General features: G+C 39.0%; 1 protein-coding gene across 1 annotated transcript in view; it reads right to left on the bottom strand.

Annotated features, from left to right (window-relative positions):
- usp34 (ubiquitin specific peptidase 34) overlaps positions 1 to 21209 on the bottom strand; it is a 329850-nt gene that overhangs the window by 263783 nt on the left and 44858 nt on the right. The window contains exons 2-3 of the mRNA XM_059648851.1: positions 15935 to 16022; positions 859 to 1282 (exon numbers count right to left, since the gene is read on the bottom strand). Of these exons, the coding sequence (XP_059504834.1) occupies positions 859 to 1282; positions 15935 to 16022 (512 nt within the window). The remainder of the gene's footprint in view (positions 1 to 858; positions 1283 to 15934; positions 16023 to 21209) is intronic.

Below are 21209 nucleotides of genomic sequence, written 5' to 3'. Positions count from 1 at the left end.
GTTTTGGTAACTGGACTTTAATATATCAGTGCTCGTTGAAACTACATGGACATCTATCAAGTCAAATTATGCTGAACAACACTGGCGTACAAGTTAATTTGTGCATTAAATGAAAATTTCTCTGTCCAGTGCTTTGGCCAACAAGTCTACCAATAATCTCTGAAATGATTTTTTTTTAACCTGAATGCAGAATGACCACAGCATAATGCTCATGGTCAATCATGAAATCTGAATCACCTTAAAACCCCTCAAGTGTTGGCATTTATAGTTTCCTTATTCACATTAGCTAGCAGCAGTAAGCTGTTACTAAGGTAGAAACAAAAGTTGATCTCAGACATACATCCTTTCAGAGTGCAGCACTGCTCTCTTCCCCGCCCAAAAATTAGTTTGGTGCAGAAATGACAACTTGAAGACAAAAACCGGATGTATTAAACACAAGCTTTAGAACATCAAAATGTTTTCAGTTATTGAGAAAACTAATTTCTATTTACTCTAACATTCACATCTACTAGTTTATGTCATTATAACGCATTCAAAAAGCTCCCAAAACTCATAACACTACAAAGTTAGCAAGGAAATAATAATTTTCTTAAAAAAAGATCAGAATCACTTGCTGAATTGCCCAAACAATTTATCAGGCTTTCTTTTCTTCCCTTGCAAAGGATATTTTACATATAATATTTTAAGTACAAATTTTTAAATATGTTTTCTGCTCCTAACCATTCTTGGGTATGGTAAATTATGAATGATAAATAACACACTGTCATTTTTCTTTCCTCAAAGCAACAGAAAATTTTCAGAATCTAAAAATTACTGGGTTACATGTATCAACTGATGCAGCAAAAAAATACATTATACCTCTATAGTGGCATGAGTGTTATGCTTGTAGGCAGTATATAAAGGGAACTGAATTTGAAATATTTTTGCCACACATAACAGCAACTTTTCTTTCTCCTCTGTACTCCATGTGCTAAATGGATCAGTGCTCCGTGCAGAAACCTCCTCAGTTCTCCCACATGTTCTATTATCTGCTTTTTTCTCCACAAAATCCTTTGATTTCCGACCAATATCTTCTTCATCTTTATTACACTCGCCTTCCTGATTAGCCTGTTCATGGATTTTCTGATTCAGATCCTGCCACGATGAATCATTACTAGTGCAAATTTTACATAACTGGTCCTGGAGAGCCTGGACTTGGGCAGTCACCATATTGATAAGGGCGTAAACCACCTGGTTGAAGATTTCCAGGTGCTTGTACTCCTTGAAGCAACAAAGACATTGCCTATAAGAAGGAAACATAGTATTAACAGTTTTACAGCAAACATAAAAAAATTGGGCAAAATATTAGGGGAAGCTACCCAAATGCTGATTCTGTTTACAAATCTGTGTGCCTGATTTAGGGAATAAGGGCTGAAAAGAAGAAAAATCCATATATATCTTTGTATAATTAATATAATTATGATAGCATTAAAAAGCTAGGTCACTAAGGTCTATAAGAGGAGATGCAGATGTTTAGTTTTGCAAAAACTTGAACAGCAGCTAACTTTCAGGACAGTAATAGTCAGAAAAAGCCAAGAACTGTATCTGAGGATAGAACATTGCCACATCATCTGACGAGGCCTCTTGGTGCAACTCGTAGATAGACCGAAATGCCAAGATGAAATAACAGCAAAAAGGTAATAAAATAAATACAATGTTATAAGTTTATTCACAAGAGATGTACTCTTATTGCAAAATATGTGAGACAAAGGAAACAGCATTCCAAACAATCACACTTCTTAATTTCTTAGGAGCTGAAACGAACGCCAGCACTAATTACCAATACAGCAAATCAAACATCCTATGTGAAGCAATCCCTGCCATTAGATGTCCAAATCTGCCAGCATGGCAAATTAAGAGTGTCTGTAACATTTGTTTGAACTGCCTAATGTAGTCAGTCATTCTTCTAACAAAATGCAAACACACCAACGTATTCAAGAACGACCCAGCAGAGATATCCCTGGCAGAAAAGTCGAATCACATCTCATGCAGTATAATTTTCGTTTACATGAGAGTTCAGCATCAAATCAATTGGTACCAAAGTTTTATTAATGTCACAATATCACACTGAAAACAGTTTGCTCTTGCATCGATAAAGTGGCCTCAAAAACCTAGCATCAATATGCACTCGGCAACAATTCCGTAGATAAATTTCTTACCCTTGTATATTTCCATCTCGCTCCAAACAACATGTAAGAAATTACTTTACCAGGATTACAAATATATTTGACAAATCACAAATTTGTGTATAGTTAAACAGGATTTATGCAACAAGAGTGGACTAGCGTATAATGCACAGATTTTGAGAATTTGACAGAATGAAGTACGGAACTTTTCTATTTTATTTTGGTGGAAGGAATGTATTGTATGAGCCAAAGACAAAGAAAAACTACAAAACTGTAGCCCAGTGGGCACATAACACCTTTTTTTAAAATAAAGTGTAACACATGAAACAAGGGCATGGTAATCTAACAAGGGGACTAAAATTTCCTCAATTACTGGAATTCAGAGTGAAATGATTCCACATTCTGGCACGATACAGAGGTTTTTTTTCTACTTACAAATCCGAATTTGATTCGCAAGTGAAATTTCCTTCTTACCTTTACAAACAGGACTAACACCAGTGGGCAATTTAACACACATGTTTCCCCATTGCGACACCTGGTGGCTAACCTTGCAACTGAATAGATTCAAGGAATAAAATAGCAGCAGTTTTATTAGCTGGTTGAAAGTCACTACTGTTCAGTAGTTCAAGCGTTAGCTAAAAAGAATGAATATTGAAACTCCCAAATCACAACATATATGGGCTCTGTAGATATTCCAGGTGGACCTAATGTAAAACTGCCAGAGTGCAGCAGTCCTAAAGATTTTCAGTATTTTTAAACAGAATACTGCAACACACCATTTATTTAAAATAGAATATCGATAATATGAAAAAGTGTCTATTTTGGATGCTGCAAATGAAATGCAGAAAAACCAAAAGAACACACTAACACATTTTTAAAAAAAAATTATTCCAAGACTTAGGAAGCAAAGCATAATGGTTTCATCAAACCGTCAAAATGCTCTCGGGACTTGGGTTTGAATCCATCACAGCAGAAGGCACAATTTCAGTTTTGTTTTAGAAAGAGACATCTAAAGCATACCCTCCCCACTTTACCATCAGGATGAATAACCCTGGTTCAACGAAGAGTTCAGGAGGACATGCCAGGAGCAGCATCAGGCATACTTAAAAATGAGATGTCAAGCTGGTGAAGCCACAAAACAGGGCCTGTTCACCAGACAGCAGAAGCAGTAAGTTACAGGTAAAGTTAAATCTGGGCACAACCAATGAACCAGATCTAAACCCCGCAGTCCCAAGACATCTAGCAGCCAATGAGGGTGGGCAAATATATAATTCACTGGAGAAGGTGGTTCCACAAGTACATTGATAATCAACGATCAGGGAGCACAAAACATCAGTGAAAAAACCAAGGCTGAAACATGTGCAATAATCATCAACCAAAACTGTCAAGAAGATGATCCATCTCACCCTCCACTAGAGGTCCATGGCATCTCAGGTGCCAGTATTCAGCCAATTTGAGTGACTCCACATGATATTAAACAACAGACAGAAGGTATTGGATACTGCAAAGGCTATGGACACAATATCCCAGTAGTGTACTGAAGACTTACAGCTACAGATCCAAAGCTGCATAGATTTGAAACAGACGCTTGTGAACCAGAATTCGCCATATCCTTAGCCAAGCTGTACCAGTGCATTTCCACCACTAGCATCTAACCGGCAAAATGTGAAAAATTACCATAGCATGTCTCTGACAAAAAAAATGCAGCAAAAATCTATCCCAGCAAATCGCACCCCAGTCTATTATCAATGTCATCAAACAGTATTTTCTTTGCAATGACCTGCTCAGTAACACTCCATTTCAGATCTGCCAAAACTATTCAGTTCTGAACTCATTACAGCCTTGGTTGAAACATGGGCAGAAGAGCTGAACTCAAGTTAATATGTGTGTGACTGCTCTTTACATCAAAGCCACATTTAACAGGGTTTGGCATTAAGAGGCCGCTAGCAAAACTGTAGTGAACAGGAGTCAGGTGAGAAACCGGACACCAGTTGAAGTCACACCCAGCACAAAGGAAGATGGATAGTAGTTAGTGAGGAACAATCATCTCAGCTCCAGGACAGCGCTTCAGGAATTCCTCAAGATAATGCCTTAGTAGTGCGGAGGCACAACCAGCTTCAGCTGCTTCAATGATCTCCTCTCCGTCATAAGGTAAGAAGTGGTAATGTTCACTGAAGATTGCACAATATTCATTCACTATTCACAACAACTCAGATACTGAAGAAGTACACGTCCAAATTGTAGCAAGACCCTGACAATATCCAGTCTTAGGTTAACATTTAACACGAGTGCTGCACAACTGCTAGGCTAAGACCATCTGAAATGAAAGAACCTAACTCCACTTGACATTCAATAGCATTACCTTTGTTGAATATCCCACTATCAATCTATCCCCTCAAAATTTCTTCAATGTCCTGGCATCCACCGCGCTCTGGCGTAATAAATTTCACAGATTCATTACCCTGTGAGAGAAGCAATTCCTCCTCACTTCTGTTTTAAATCTGCTACCCTTTATCCTAAAACTATGATCTCTCATTTTCTACATTGTTCCACAAGGGGAACAACCCTTTCTACATCTACTTTGTCAATTCCCTTCAGCATCTTGTATATCATAATTTCATTTCCTAACATTCATAGTCGTAGACTCAAACATGCAGCACAGTCCAAGCCGACCATAATCCCAAAGTGAACTAGTTCTACTTGCTTACACTTGATGCATAACCTTCCAAACATTTCTTATTCATGTACTTATCTAAATGTCTTTTAAACATTGAGACTGTACCAAGATCCACCATTTCCTCTGGATGGTTATTCCACATATAACCCACTGAGTTTAAAAAAAACATTGCCCCTCATGTCTTTTTAAAATCCTTTTCTGCTCACCTTAAAAATATGCACCCTATTCCTGACAGCCCCCATCCTAGAGAAAAAATGCCTGCCATTCACCTTACCCATACCCATTAGTACTTCATAAACCACTAAGGTCATCCGTTGACCTCCTATGCTCCTGTGAAAGAAGTTCCAGCCTATCCAGCCTCTCCTTATAACTTAAACCTTCCATTCCTGGCAACACACTAGTAAACCTCTTCTGAACTGTCTTCAGCATAATAATATCCTTCCAATTACAGAGCAACCAGAACTGGACATAGTGCTCCAAGAGGGCTCATCAATGTCCTGTACAACTTCAACATAACACCCCAACTCCTATAGTCAAAAGATCCAAGCAATGAAGTGAGGAACGCCAAACATGTTAACCACCTTATCTATTTTGGTGCAAACTTCAAATAAATTGTGTACCTGTACCTGTAGGTTGCTGTTCTAAACACTACCTAAAGCCCTCATTTGTTTTACAAAAATGCAACACTTCACGTTTCTCCGAAATGAACTCAATTTGCCACTCCTCAGTCCACTAACCAAGATCTCTTTGGTGCCACAGCGATTAGCACTGCTACTACACAGCACCAAGGACCTGGGTTCAATTCCAGCCTCAGGCGCCTGTCTATATGGAGGGTGCACATTCTCCTTGTGTTTGCGTGGGTTTCCTCCTACAGTTCAAAGATGTGCAGTTTAGGTGGGTTGGCTGCACTAAATTTCCCATAGTGTTCAGATATGTGCAAGTTAGGTGGATTAGCCATAGGAACTGCAATGTAGGGGAATGGGTCTGGTTGGGATGCTCTTCGGAGAGTCAGTGTGGACACAGTGGGCCAAATGGTCTGTTTACATACTGCTGGGATTCAATAATAACCTTCTTCACTATCCACTGTACCATTAATCTTCATGTCACCTGCAAACTTACTAGCCATGTCTTCTATGTCTCATCTAAATCAGTTATACAAATGACAAACAAAAGCGGACCCAGCACTGATCCCTGGGGAACACAACTGGTCACAGGCCTCCAGTCTGAAAACAACCCTCCACCATCACACACCGTCTCCCACTGTTAAGCCAACTTTGTATCAAATTAGCAAGTTCACACTGAATCCCACATGATATAACTTTAGTAAGCATATCTACCACACAGAACGTTGTCAAAGGCTTTATTAAAAGTCCAAGTAAATGAAGTCTACCACTCTGTCAACAATCTTCTTGGTTACTTCCTGAAAAAAAACTCAATCAAGCTTGAGAGGCATGATTTCCCTTGCACAAAACCATGCTGACTATCCCTAATCATTGCTTTCATCTCCAAATACATACAAATCATATCTTCAGAATCACTTCCAACAACTTATCCATCACCAAGGTCAAACTCACAGGTCTATAGGTCCCAGGCTTCTCCGTACCTCCCCTGTTAAGCAAAGGTACAACATTAACCACTGTCAAGTCATCCAGCACCTGTTTTTATAGACGACACAAATATTTCTGCAAGGGTACCGTGCAATTTCCTCCCTAACTTCTCACAAAGTCCTGGGATAGACTAGATCAGGGCCTAGAGATTTATCCACATTTATATTTAATAAGGTCACCTCTTCTGTAATATGAGCAGGTTTCAAAACATCACTATTTATTTCACATCCTCTAACCTCCTGTTCTTTCTCTAGAGTAAAAACTATTCATTTAATATCTCCCCCATCTCTTGAGGTTCAACACAAAGATGACCTCTCTGATCTTTGAGAGGCCATTCTCTCTCTAGTTACTCTCTTGCTCTTAATGTACTTGTAAAATCTCTCTGGATTAGCCCTATTTAGCAAGGCTAAACCTGTCTCACATCCTTTCTTCGTCATCCTGATCTTCCTCTTAATAATGCCTCTACGTTCTTCATTCTTCATTCCTTCCAAACGATTAATTTGAATCCAGTTGTTTATATCTAATACAGGGTTTTTTTTACTCTTACGTACAACCTCAGTATCTTTATTCATCCATTTTTCTCTAACCCTACCAGATTTGCCTTTCATTCTAACTGAAAAATAATGGTTCCAACTCTCATTATCACACTTTGGAAAGCCTCCCACTTATCACAGGTCCCTTTACCTGCAAATAGTCAACTCGACCCAATTTTTGAAACTGTCTGACTGCATAAGGCAAATTTTAATGTTAATTTAAAGCTAACTTTTATGGAAGGCTTATCCTTTTTCGTAACTATTTTAAAACAGAGAAAATTATGATCGCTAGACACAAAGGTGTTCCCCTAGCATCACTTCAGTCACTTGGTCATCTTATTACCGAAGAGGCAGTCAAGTTTTGCTCCTTCTCAAGTTGGAATATTAACATATTGATGAAGAAAATTTTCTTGAACAGATTTATCAAATCTATAGTAGTCCCAGTCAATGTTTGAAAAAATTAAAATTACCTATTGCAACTTTATTTTTCTTACATATATCCAAGATCTCGCTACATGTTTGTTCCTTAATTTCCCCTGACTATTAAGAAGCCTATAGTACGATCCCATCAAGGTGATCATCCTGTTTTTAATTTCTAATTTCAACCTATATTTTTTCCACAGAGGAATTTTTCTGAGATATCTTCTCTAGTTTCAGCAGTGTCTTCCTTAATCACAAATACTACAGCCCCTTATCTTTGGCTTTTTAAAAAATTATTCCAAGGCATCTGAAATCTTGAACATAGAGCTACCAGTCTTGTCCATCCCTACGCCAAGTTTCTACAATAGCTATCACGTCCCAATCCCAAGTTCCCAAAAATGACCAGGGTTCATGAGCTTTACCTGCAAGATCCCTTGCATTGAAATAAATGCATTTTCATTCTTCGGAGTTACTTCGTTCTCTGACTTGCTCTAGTCTGTCTTTTCTAATTAACTTGTCTTTTCAGATTCAAAACCATTCTCATCTTTCTTTCTACTTAATCTACTACTTATGCCCCAGAAGAGATCCCAGTGATCCAAGAACCTGCAACTCCTGAACATTACACTACCTCTTTAGACACTGATTTATCTCCTTCATCCTTTTATTCTTTCCTTCATTTGAGCTTGGCACCACGAGTAAACCAGAGAAATTACTACTCTCGATTTAATCCCTTATATTCACAATGTGAAGCCTTAATCGTTTCCCCATGTCATTCCGACCAACAGAATAATTTCTGATTTCTTACCTTCTCTTTTAACTATATGCTCCAAATATTTTGATAGATCCTTAATTCTAGCAACCAAAAAGCAGCACACCATCCTAGATTCACATGCACTGCCACAGAATCACCTGTCTGTGCCCTTGCCAGGGGAGTCCCCTATAACAATGATTCTACTGTCCTAAGTTTGCCAACCCCACCTAACACAAGCTTCGTTCTGAGTGCCCAAGATCTGACCGTCTCTTCTACTTTCATGAGAGACCAGCCTTTTCAACAGTCCCCAAAACTGAGTATCTGAGCGAGGAATAGCCACGAGACTTCTGAAATACCTTCTTACTTTCCCGTCAGTTGTTAATCCATCTGATTGGTCCTGCTGTGTAATCCCTTCTCTAAATCTACTCGCTATTTAACTGTGTCTCTTGTATGCCTTCAATGATGTTAAGCCTAAAAGGCAGCAGCTTGCAACTACTTTTCTCCACCAAAGAATTAATATTAGACACTGATTTATCTCCTTCATCCTTTCAGTCCAAAGATGGGTGGGATGCTCTGATGTTTGGTGTGGACTTATTGGGGCGAAGGGCCTGTTCCCACACTGCAAAAAAACTCCATTTGAATCAAAAGGTCGAGTAACAGAAATCAGTTTAGGAAAAAAAAATCAAGTTTTTGCATTTTTGACTATAAAAGAACCAAAAATGAATCAAAATTTTTAAAAAAATCTTATACTACTAAAATGCAGTAACTAAAAGAAAAATCTGGAAGTATATCTAGAAATAAGCCTGAATCTCAAGAGCATCAAGATCTATGCTGCTCTCAGTCCACCATTTTCTCTACTCTCCAAAGACTACAGGTCTAAACTGCTCAATCTCTTCAGAAGATAAATCTTTCATCTCTGGAATAAATGTAATGAACCTTTCCTAATCAGCCTCCAATACAACTATAATCTCTCAAGTACAGAAACCAAACTCCACACAATATTCCAGGTATAATGTCACTAATGCTTTGTATAGTGATAGCAACACTTCCTTACTTTCATTCTCTAGTCATTTAGAGATAAATGCCAAAATTCCATTTTGCCTTCCCAATTATTTTTAGTCAGAAAATGTGTCCCCCAGATCAGGCAGCAGAATCTGAATGGATAGAGATTAGATGAGATATTACATGGGTCCAGAAAATATAAATGCAACAATAGCTGTGCGATTGAACAAACAAATAAATAAATGGAGCTTAATCAAAGACTGTAATAATTATGGGGGGCTTTAATCTTCACATAGTCTGACTCAATCAAATTAACAAAGGTCGTCTAGAAAATGCACTTGTGAACTATTTTTGCAACATTTCCTGGAACAATGTATTATGGAAACAAAGAAGAATAAAGCTAATTCATAAATAATAGTGTAATGAGAAAGGGTTAATTTGCAATCTCAAAGTAAGATGATCCATAAGAAGAAATGTTTTTACCATAACGTAATTCAATATCATATTAAGTTTGAATGTATCATATTCAAGCCCAAAAAAGGATCTCAAACCTTGTATCTGGGGCAGGAAGCTAAAGTTGACTAGGTACATAAACAAAAAGGAATCAGAATAAATAAACTGTGGAGCTGTGTTTTTCCCAAGAAACAATTAAAAACATTCAATACAAATAAATACTAATTAAAGTAATCAGCAAGAAAGAAATAAAGATTGATTGATCTGCAGTGTACACAGAAAGTTAAGGATAGTATAAAAAGAGACTTATAATGTCACTAAAAATAGTACTAAGCCCAAGGATCGAGACTCCTTCAGATACCTGCAAGAGGCCCAACTAACAAAATAGTGTATGGAAAGGAAAAGAAATAAAGGAGTGTGACAGAAAACTTGTCAGGAGTATAAAAATAGATGGCATGAGCTTTCACAGGTATGTATGAAGATGAGTAAAAGGTCTGTCCCTGAGGAAGAGAAACATCAGGAAATCATGGGGAACAAGGAAATGGCAAAAACATGGGAAAAAACTGTGCACGTCTGACTTCACAGTGAAGGATACAAACTGCATACCAGAAAGAGTGCGTAAGCCAAGGAGCTAATAGAGGAGAGACAGACTCTTAAATGAGTTAATCTCAGTGAAACTTTATTAGAGAAAAACATAAAATGGATTAAACCATAATCAAGGTTCTGACAGGCCACATATCAGGATTCTAAAACAAAAGGTAACTGCAGAGATAGTTAATGCACTGGTTATTATTTTCCAAAATTGCCTAGATTCTAGAACAGTCCCCGCAAATTTGAAGTGTGCAAATATAACATGGCTATTCAAGAAAGGAAGGGGAGAGAACAAAGGAACCACAAGCCAATTAGTTGGACACCATTTGCTGGGAAAGCTCCAATATTTATTAAAGTCTCAACAACTTAGCTAGCAAATCTTTGTCAAAAATCACCAAATTTAACATGATTTTACAAGGGTAAATTATGTTTATGAAATTCATTTAGAGTTATTTCAAAGATGTAACTGGGAGAGTAGATTAATGGGATTCAATAGGTGTAGTTTATGTAGCACATCAAGGGGATTTAGATAGGCTAAATGAATGACGAAAATGGATTATAATATGGAAAAATGTGAAGTTATTCCCCTTGATGGGAAGAACTGAAATGCAAGATATTTCTTAAATGAATAAAGTTTAGGAATAGCTGATATCCAAGGTGACCTGGGTGCCCTTATTCATAATAACTGAATGAGCATAAGTGCAGCAAACAATTAGGAAAACAAAATAATTTGCAGTCTTTACTGCAAAAGAATTTTAATATTGGAGTAAAAAAAGGTCTTATGCAATTGTATACACCATGGTAGAGGTAACATGACAGGCGATTTGAGTAAAGCATACAAATTTCCCACTGAACTTAACAGGGTCAATGCAGGACGGATGATCCATGTGGTGGCGTCAAGGAGTCTACAAGAGGATATTCTCAGAATAAAAAGTTATACCATTTAGGATTGAGATGAGGAAGTACTTCTTCATTCAAAGAATGGTGAATCTTCACAATTCTCTACTGCATCAAGAAATGGTGACTCGGTCATTAAAGTATATCCAAGACAGAGACTGATATGTTTTCAGTTATTAAAGATATCAAGGAATATGAAGATTGTACAAAAACAGAAGTAGTTGAGGTAGATCAGCCATGATGTGATTGAATAGCAGAGCAGGCTGAGTGAGCCAAACGGCTTACTGGTCCTCCTATGTGATATGTTTCTACACTGGGATTTCTAAAAGGCATTTGATAAGGGGTCTTCACAAAACAAGGGCTCATAGGGCTCATTCTGGGCAAGATGGGACCTCTACAAACAGGACGGTCTCCACTTGAACCAGAGGGGCACTAATATCCTGGGTGGGAAATTTGCTAGTGCTATTCGGGTGGATTTAAACTAGCTCAGCAGGGGGATGGGAAACTGAGGTATAGTCCTAGTACACAGGAGGATGAGCGTAGAGAGGACATGGACAGGACCTCACTGTCACAGGAATGTGCTGGCAGACAGCAAGCTGGGTTGAAGTGTGTCTACTTTAACGCCAGGAGTATCCGGAATAAGGTAGGTGAGCTTGCAGCTTGGATAAGTACCTAGGACTTCAATGTTATGGCCATTTTGGAGACATGGATAGAGCAGGGTCAGGAATGGATGTTGCAGGTTCCAGGGTTTAGATCTTTCATTAAGGTCAGGGAAGGTGTGGCTTTGTTAGTCAAGGACAGTATAATGGTGGCTGAAAGAACTTTTGATGAGGACTAGTCTACTGAGGTGGTATGGCCCGAGGTCAAAAACAGGAGAGGAGAGGTAACACTGCTGGGAGTTTTTTTATAGGCCCCTGCAAAGTTCCAGGGATGTGGAAGAGAGGATCGGCAAAACTATTCTGGGCAGGAGTGAAAAGAACAAGGTGGTCATTATGGGAGACTTTAACTTCCCTAACATTGACTGGAAATGCAATAACTCTAGTACATCGGATGGATCAGTTTTTGTCCAATGTGTGCAGGAGGGTTTCCTGACTCAGTATGTCGAAGGGCCAACAAGAGGGGAGGCCACACTGGATCTGGTACTTGGTAATGAACCAGGCCAGGTGTTTGATTTAGTGGTAGGTGAGCACTTTGGAGAGAGTGACCATAATTCAGTTATGTTTACTTTAGCAATGGAAAGGGATAGGAACATGCCACAGGGACATGAGTTACAGATGGGGGAAGGGCAATTATAATGCGATTAGGCAAGACTTAGGAGGCATAGAATGGGTGAGCAAAATGCAGAGGATGGGGACAATTGAAATGTGGAGCTGACTTAAGGAATAGACACTGCATGTCCTTGTTAGGTATGTCCCTGTCAGGCAGGGAGGAAGCGATAAGGTAAGGGAACCGTGGTTTACTAAAGAAATTGTATCTCTTGTTAAGCGGAAGAGGGAGGCTTATGTGATGATGAGACAATGGAGAGTCACAGATTAGCTAGGAAAGATTTAAAGAGAGAGTTAAGAAGAGCAAGGAGGGGACATGAGCAGACATTGGCAGGCAGGATAAAGGAGAACCCTAAAGCTTTCTATAGGTATATGAGGAATAAGAGGATGACTATGGTAGGAATAGGGCCAGTCAAAGACAGAAGTGGGAAGTTGTGTGTGGACCCTGTGGAGATTGGAGAGGCGCTAAATGATTATTTCTCATCTGTTTTCACTGGGGAACAGGAGAATATTGTGGAGGAGATAACTGAGTTACGGGCTACTAGAATTGAAAGGATTAAGGTTAGTAAGGAGGAGGTGTTATCAATTCTAGAAGGTGTGAAGGTAGATAAATCCCCTGGGACAGATGGGATTTTTCCGAGGATTGTCTGAGAAGCTAGGGAGGTGGTGGCGGAGCCTTTGGCCTTGATCTTTAAGTCCTCATTGTCTACAGGTTTAGTACCAGAGGACTGGAGGATTGCAAATGTTGTGTCCTTGTTCAAGAAGGGCAGTGGGGATGACCCAAGTAATTATAGACCCACGAGCCTTACGTCTGTTGTAGGAAAAATTTTGGAAAGGATTATAAGAGATAGGATTTATAATCATCTAGCAAACAACAACTTGATTAGAGATAGCCAACGTGGATTCGTCAAAGGCTGGTCGTGACTCACAAACCACATTGAGTTTTCTGAGAAGGTGACCAAGCATGTGGATGAGGGTAGGGCAGTTGACGTGGTGTACATGGACTTCAGTAAAGCCTTTGATAAGGTTCCACACGGTAGGCCACTGGAGAAAATACAGAGGCATGGGATTGAGGGAGATTTAGTAGTTTGGATTAGAAACTGGCTTTCTGTAAGAAGGCAACGAGTGGTGGTTGATGGAAAGTATTCAGCCTGAAGTCCGGTCACTAGTGGTGTGCCTCAAGGATCTGTTTTGGGACCACTGCTGTTTGTCATTTTTATAAATGACTTGGACGCAGGCATTGGTGGATGGGTTAATAAGTTTGCAGATGACACTAAAGTTGGTGGAGTGGTAGACAGTGTGGAAGAATATTGCAGGTTGCAGGGAGACTTGGCTAAACTGCAGAATTGGGCTGAAAGGTAGCAAATGGAGTTTAATACGGATAAACTTGAGGTGATTCACTTTGGGAGGAATAATAGGAAGGCAGAATACCGGGTCAATGGAAAGATTCTTGGTAGTGTAGACGTGCAGAGGGATCTTGGTGTCCAAGCACATAGATCCCTGAAAGTTGCCACCCAGGTTGATAGTGCTGTTAAGAAGGCTTACTGTGTTCTAGGTTTTATCGGTAGAGGGATTGAGTTCCGGGGCCGTGATGTCATGATGCAATTGTACAAAACACTAGTGCAGCCTCATTTGGAATATTGCGTGCCATTCTGGTCGCCCCATTACAGGAAGGATGTGGAAGCATTGGAAAAGGTACAGAGGAGATTTACCAGGATGTTGCCTAGTCTGGAGCGCAGGCCCTATGAAGAAAGGCTGAGGGACTTGGGTCTGTTCTCATTGGAGAGAAGGAGGCTAAGAGGGGATTTAATAGAGACATACAAGATGATCAGAGGATTAGATAGGGTGGACAGCGAGAGTCTTTTTCCGAGGATGATGACTTCAGCTTGTACAATGGGGCATAGCTACAAATTGCCGGGTGATAGATTTCAGACAGATGTTGGAGGCAGCTTCTTTACGCAGAGCGTGGCAAGGGCGTGGAACACCCTGCCTGCCAATGTAATTAACTCAGCCACTTTAGGGGCATTTAAACAGTCCTTGGATAAGCATATGGATAATGATGGGATTGTGTAAAGGGAGGGGCTTAGATTAATTCATAGGTCGGCGCAACATCGAGGGCCAAAGGGCCTGTTCTGCACTGTATTGTTCTATGTTCTATGGAGTTAAGGGCGATAAATCACCTTGGAGAGAGGATTTGTTAACTGTAATCAAGTAGGAATAAATGGGACATTTTCAAGCTGGAAGGCTGTGATTAAAGGCACTTCAGATATTTACAATCTATGTGGTTTAAATCACTCAAAGCATAGCAGGTAAAGTATCTAAATTTGATGACATTGCAAATCTGCAAGAGAATGTAAGGTGTGCGAACAAATTGAGGCTGCAGGGATAGATAGATAGGTTAAGTGAGTAAGCAACAGGTAAGTATAATGCCGAGAAGTAACAGATTATTCACTTTGGTAGTAAAAAGGAAAAAAACAATTTTTTTTGGAAAGGCATGACAGCTGTAAACATTGCTGTTTAGAGATCTAGGGTGCATTCTTATGAGCAGCATAAATTATTAGCGTGCAGATGCAGCAGGAAAGCAAATGGCATATCCACCTTTATTGCAGGACATTTGAATTATACAACCGCTACAATTGTACAGGGCTTTGATTTATTATTGTGTGCACCTTTGGTCTCCCTGTCTGAGAAGTGTAGATAGCTCCTGTGATGAATGGGCTGTCCCAGGTCAGGTTGCTAAGTAAATCAAGCCAATAGCTGTCTGGATATTAGAAGAATAAGAGTTGATTCTATTGAAACACAACAGAGTCTGACGCGGTGACAGTAAAAGGCAGATCATTTACGCCTGTGAAGAGAAATTTATTTGTTCAAAAGAGTTGTAAATCTTTGAAATCTCTACCTCAGAGGTTTGTAGATATAATTAGACAGACTGACTTTTGGTTTCATGGAATCGTGGAATCTGGGAGCAGACAGGAAAGTATAATTGAGTCTAATGATAAATCATGATTTTAAATGAACAGCCGAGCAGGTACATGCAGCTGCTAAGATCTCCTCCCATTTTGTTTTCAAATACTTTTCTGAATCTCTATCTGTACATCTCAGAGTTTAGAAGGATGAGAGGAGATGTAACTGAGGTATACAAGATGTTAAAGTGGGTTGATAAAGTAGACGTGAAGTGGATGTTTCCTCTGTGGGTCAATCTAAAATGAGAGATTATAATTTTAGGCCGAGGATGGCAGTCTTAAAACAGAGAAGAGGAGGAATTATTTCTCTCAAAAGAGCTGCGAAATAGTACAATTCACTACCCCAGAGAGCAAGGGACATTGGGATACTGAATAAATTTGAGGACCAGATAGACAGATTTACAATTAGTAATGGATTAAAGGGTTGTGGGAGCAGGCAGGGAACAGAAATTAGGCCAAGATGCAATCAGCCATGATAATATGGCAGAGAAGGCTGAAGGGGCTAAATTGTCTATTCCTTCTCCTCGTTCTTATGCTCATAATCAGAAGAGAGCAACATTATTACTACAATGTTATTCATATATAATCTACAAATAGAAAGTAAACATACCTTTGTGTCCAAGAGTTGATGTAATTAAATATCTTGAGCGCATGTTCCTTTTTGAGCTGCAACCCTTCATTATTTTCTGGTTCAGATACTGTAAGAAGAGGACAACAAAAAATTCATCAGTTTTATTTGGAGTGCAAGAACAGGCCATTTGGTCTAACTAGTCTCTGCTAGCATTTATACTCCATATGAGCATCCTCCTACTATAAATCCTCCCACCTCATATCCTTTTCTCTTTCCTTCTCCCTCTTGCATGCATCCTGTCACCCCCTAAAATACATCAAATTTCCCTACTTCAACCACTTCTTAAAGCAGAAATTTATGCACTCACATCACTATTCTTCCATGAAAGAACACTTAAACATTGAGAGATTTCAATTATTACATTAACTCTCACAATCTATTAACTGTCCACAACAAGCGAGGACAAGGACCAAAAATAAAAGTTTTCATTGAGAAATGCTTCTTTTACTGGGCTGAAATGCAAGTTTGCCAAAGTAGTGTACAAACAGATGTGTAAAGATAGATCAGTGCACCATCAGCTGAAGACATTCTAGAATGAGATGGTCAGAGTTCAGTAAGCAAACGAACAAATCCACAGCCTTCACAATGTCAAGTGGCTTAAAGAGGAGAATAAAGAAAAGTAAAATATAAAAATAAAGAGCAGCAGAAGAGGTGAATGGGGAACTACAGGACAATTAGTGTGATATCAGTTGTCATGATGTCAGATGACAAATATCAAAGAATCGATACTGCAAGAAGCCTAGAGGAATGTAACAAATAAGAGAAATTTTTTGTTTAGAAAAGCAAAATGGAAAGCAAACAGGGCACGAGAAAGTACTGCTAGATAAAACCCAATGAAAACCTAAAGATTTATCTTTATAAATGTATCAAAACAGTAAGAGGATAACTCAGGAAAGATCACAAGCCTGTTAGGGACACAAGGATAGCTTGTGTGTGGATGCAGAGGGTACAGGACTTATAGTCCTTAATGAGCACTTTATGCCTATTTTTGCATGAGAGGTGCAATAAAGACATTACAATAGAAGACGATGACAAGCGCGAACTATCTGGTGAAATTAACTTTATGAGAAAGGAAGTATTATCAGGTTTAACATATTTAAAAACTGGTAAATCCCCAGAACCAGATGAAACACAGCCCAAGCTGTTAAAGGATGCAAGACAAGAAACAATTTTTTCCAATCTTCTCAGGTTATGGACATGGTACCAGAAGTTACCTAATTTAGTACAATTGTTTAAAAAGACAGAAAGAGATAAACGGGAGTAATTACGAGACAATAATTTTCCTTTCACTGGTATTTGAAAAGGAAGTCTAGAGGGACAGAATAAGTATTCATTTAAAATTACAAGAATAATCAAAGACAGCATGAATGTGTTGGGGGCTTAATACTTTCATTAAAAAATAGCATTGGCTCCAATTTACCAAGATTGAAGCTGCTGGAAATTGGAAGTTATTTTCTGTGGTACAAGGAGCAAACAAAAGATTCAAGAGAAATGTTACAACACTGGCAGTGGTTAAAAAGGCTTCATCAGTGATGTAGTTTACACAGGTAGCTTCCATTTTAAATTGAATAAGAAGAATTATATGGATAAAATTTGCCACAAAAAGACAGAAAGAACATCAATGCATTACCAGAGAAAAATTCCAAAGGACTCGTTTTTACGTAAGAAATGACTTGTGGAAGCGTTTCTTTGCTTCCCAACAGTAATTGCAGAGTAGGATGAAGTATACAGAATCACCAAATTCATCCCTCATATGAAAACACTGTCCTGTGGTGAGAAGCTGGGAAAATATGGCCTGCATTCTCTGTCCTTTATCCTTTTAAAATCCAATCTCAAATTTACACCATCATAAAAGTGATAGATAGAATAAATGCAGAAAGGACATTTCCTGATTATGGGGTCGAGAACAATGAAACAGACTCAGTTCTAAATGGCTTACAGTTTATTCACAAAGTGAATTTTCTTCATTCAGAGGATGGTGAATCTTCAGAATATTCTATCTTAGAGGTAAGTTCATTTGTTTACTGAGCTCAAGACACAGCCTGGTAGATCTCTAGTTACTGAAGGCATCAAGGGATACGGGGTAGTATAGGAGTGAGGAAGAGAAGTAAATGAACAGCCATGATATCAAATGGTGGAGCAGACTCAAGAGAGTTTTTTAAAAATTCATTTTGTGGGATGTGGGCATCACTGGCTGGCCAGCATTTATTGCCCATCCCTAGTTGCCTTTGAGATGGTGGCTGTTAGCTGCATTCTTGAACCGATGCAGTCCACTTGCTATGGGTTGACCCACAATGCTCTTAGGGAGGGAATTCTGTAATACATTTCCAAGTTAGGATAGTGAGTGGCTTGCAGGGGGGAAATTTGAAAGCGGTGTTCCCATATCTTGTCCTTTTAGATTGAAGTGGTCATGAGTTTAAAAGATGCTGTCTGAGTGTATCTTGTAAACAGTACACACTGCTGCTACTGAGTGTCGATGATGGAGGAAGTGGATGCTTGTGTGTGTGTAGTGCCATACAAGTTGGTTGCTTTGTCCTTTGATTGTGTCAATCTTCTTGAGTGTTGTTTGGGTTGCATTCCTTCAGACAAGTGGGGTGTAATCCCCTGGCCTAATCCTATGTTTCCTAAATTGTGAGAATTTAAGAGAAAGCTATGGCAATAATTATGGTGACTTTAATATGAATATAGATTGGATCAATCAGATCAAGGCTACTTTTGACAAAATGATTAATTCATAGTGTGTATTCGGGATAATTTCTTAAAACACATTAAAGAACCAACCAGACAGCAAGATTAATGGCCCCATAACAGAAGTAATTGAGTTTGATGGGGAGAGGAGTCTGTCTCAGACTAGCATGCTTTTCTTTAAAAACTTAAATAAGATACTTATGAGAGAGTGTCAAGGCAAAGCAAACTCAGAAAGAAAGGTTAAAGGATAGATCAGTGAGAGAGATAAATTCAAAAAGGTAAGGATATTCCATCCAGGGTTAACTAAAAGAAGGTAAAGATAGGATCAAAGTGAAAGTTAAAAAAAATCATTCCAAAAACATGAATGATCGGTCAGAAGATTGGGCAGGAGTTAAATGACAAAGAATGTTAAACAGGTTAATAAAAGAGACAGAAATCAACCGAGTGAAAACTACTTAGACATATTAAAACAGATACTAATAGTTTCTGCAGCTAAGTAAAAAGGAAAAAAGTGCAAGTTAAGTGAATTTGGTCTTCTCAAGAAAGAGTCTCTAAAATTAATAATGGAAAATAAGGAATGGCAGATGAATTGGGGAGGTATTTCACATCTGTCTTCACGGTAAAAAGGATACTAAAAAATCCCAGAAATAAATCAGGAGGAAACGTAAACTAATTAGAATAATTTTGCTAACCATGTGTGGGGCTGGATGAACACAGCAAGTCAAGCAGCATCTTAGGAGCACAAAGGCCTAGACCCTTCACCCGAAATGTCAGCTTTTCGGCTCCTGAGATGCTGCTTGGCCTGCTGCGTTCATCCAGCCCCACACTTTGTTATCTTGGATTCTCCAGCATCTGCAGTTCCCATTATCTCTGAGAATAATCTTGCTGTCAGTTTCACAGGAATAAGGCATCAATTGCTGAAATCATAATCACTACCACAAAATCCAAGCCAGTGTGATTCTACCATAACATGAAGTAATGGTTAGTAACATACTGAGAGTGTGTAGGATTGTAGTATTTTGGGCAATTAGCACTGGACTGTGATTTGGGACCAACAGATGCAGGTTTACAAACAGAGGCTGGAGGGTGATTAAGAACTTGAGACTGAATTCCCAACACCCTTTAATTCCCATAACACTCCACTGCAGCCAAGTGAATAGTATTATCAACATCGTTACAAACCAGTTAGAATGGATGGATTGATTTCCACCCTTGTTCTGTGTCTCCAATGCCACCTAAATAGGAATTATGACATTGCCAACTAAGTGTATATATACGACTGTATACAGTTCAGTTGATCCTGTTGTCACCGTGTCCAGCTGGGGGTCAGCTGTGACACTGAGCTTGAGCCAATCGATTGCTCTCACCATGCCCAGCAGCCTCAAATCAAACATTGCAGGATCCTCAATGGTACCAACATACTCACGGTTTCCATTTACACTGAACTAGTAAATCCTTCATGCACAGTCAAGCTACTCCCCACCCCGACCCCCATCCTCCTAGACCCCACCTTTTCAAGTTTCTAGTCTCACTCCAGGCAGCCGACTCTGTGTTGGCTCTCTCTCTCTTCTACATGGTCGTCAACCCCCAACCAACCACTGCCTCTCTTGGCTTATCCCTTACCCTCTTGACCACCTCATTCCTCACACTGGACAAGCCTGTCTCTCCTATCTCACACTCCCATTCATCTATTTAGTTTTCTTTTATTCTCATTTAATGTTTTCTTTTCTTTTTTCTCCCCGCCACTGACTCAGACTCAGTACAGACTGGGCAAGGTGACATCCCAGTCCAGCATGGCAGTTTCTCAGTGGCCCAGCATGGCAGCTTCTAGGGATGACAAGGCTGTCTTTCGGCAGTACATGGCGATCTCTTGGCCTGAAAAGGCTCAGCCGCAACTTCCAGTCTCTAGGTGATTCCTCAAAGTGGCCAGGTGCTTAAGACTGTAATATTTGACTTTTTAGCTTCATTTCTTTCTTTATTTTCTATTTAAAACTAAAAAGATTTGAAATGCATAATTTTTAACCCTACTTTGTATGTCCTATGTTTTTCTATAATTACTGCTATTTTAACTTCTAACTTTGTTCTTTCTACCTTGCCCTTAAGATGCTGTACCTAGGTACTTGTACCTAAGATGGCACCTTGTGTAGTGACATTATATACTTTTCACAGTACTCCTGTATATTTTTACTTCGGTATGTGTAATCAAAATTTTAAAAAATAAATTAACAAATAAATAATGAGTAAAAAAAAATTAAGGTTCAAGAATTATTTATAAATGGTTAAAATGTGCAAGTATGTCAAAATATTGTTTTTGAAAAACAACAGAACCTCCAAGCCTTGGCGGGGGGGAAAAACACATTTGGCAATATTATCTTGAACTAACTTGGCCAAGTAACAGTTAAATAAAAAAAAAGACAAGCATGATCCAAACGTTGGTTGTTCATCATACTTACTTCTCACACAAGATGACGACACTAGTTTCTTCCAGGATCAGATATGGCTGACTAAATTCTCCCTTTTCTGTAATGGTTTAGTTAGTGGTCAGTAACCTCTACTTGTGGAAATG

This window comes from Stegostoma tigrinum, chromosome 9 (assembly GCF_030684315.1).
Source record: "Stegostoma tigrinum isolate sSteTig4 chromosome 9, sSteTig4.hap1, whole genome shotgun sequence".
Lineage (NCBI taxonomy): Eukaryota > Metazoa > Chordata > Chondrichthyes > Orectolobiformes > Stegostomatidae > Stegostoma > Stegostoma tigrinum.
Note: the sequence above shows the minus strand (reverse complement) of the source record. Positions and strands in the feature narration are given on the sequence as shown.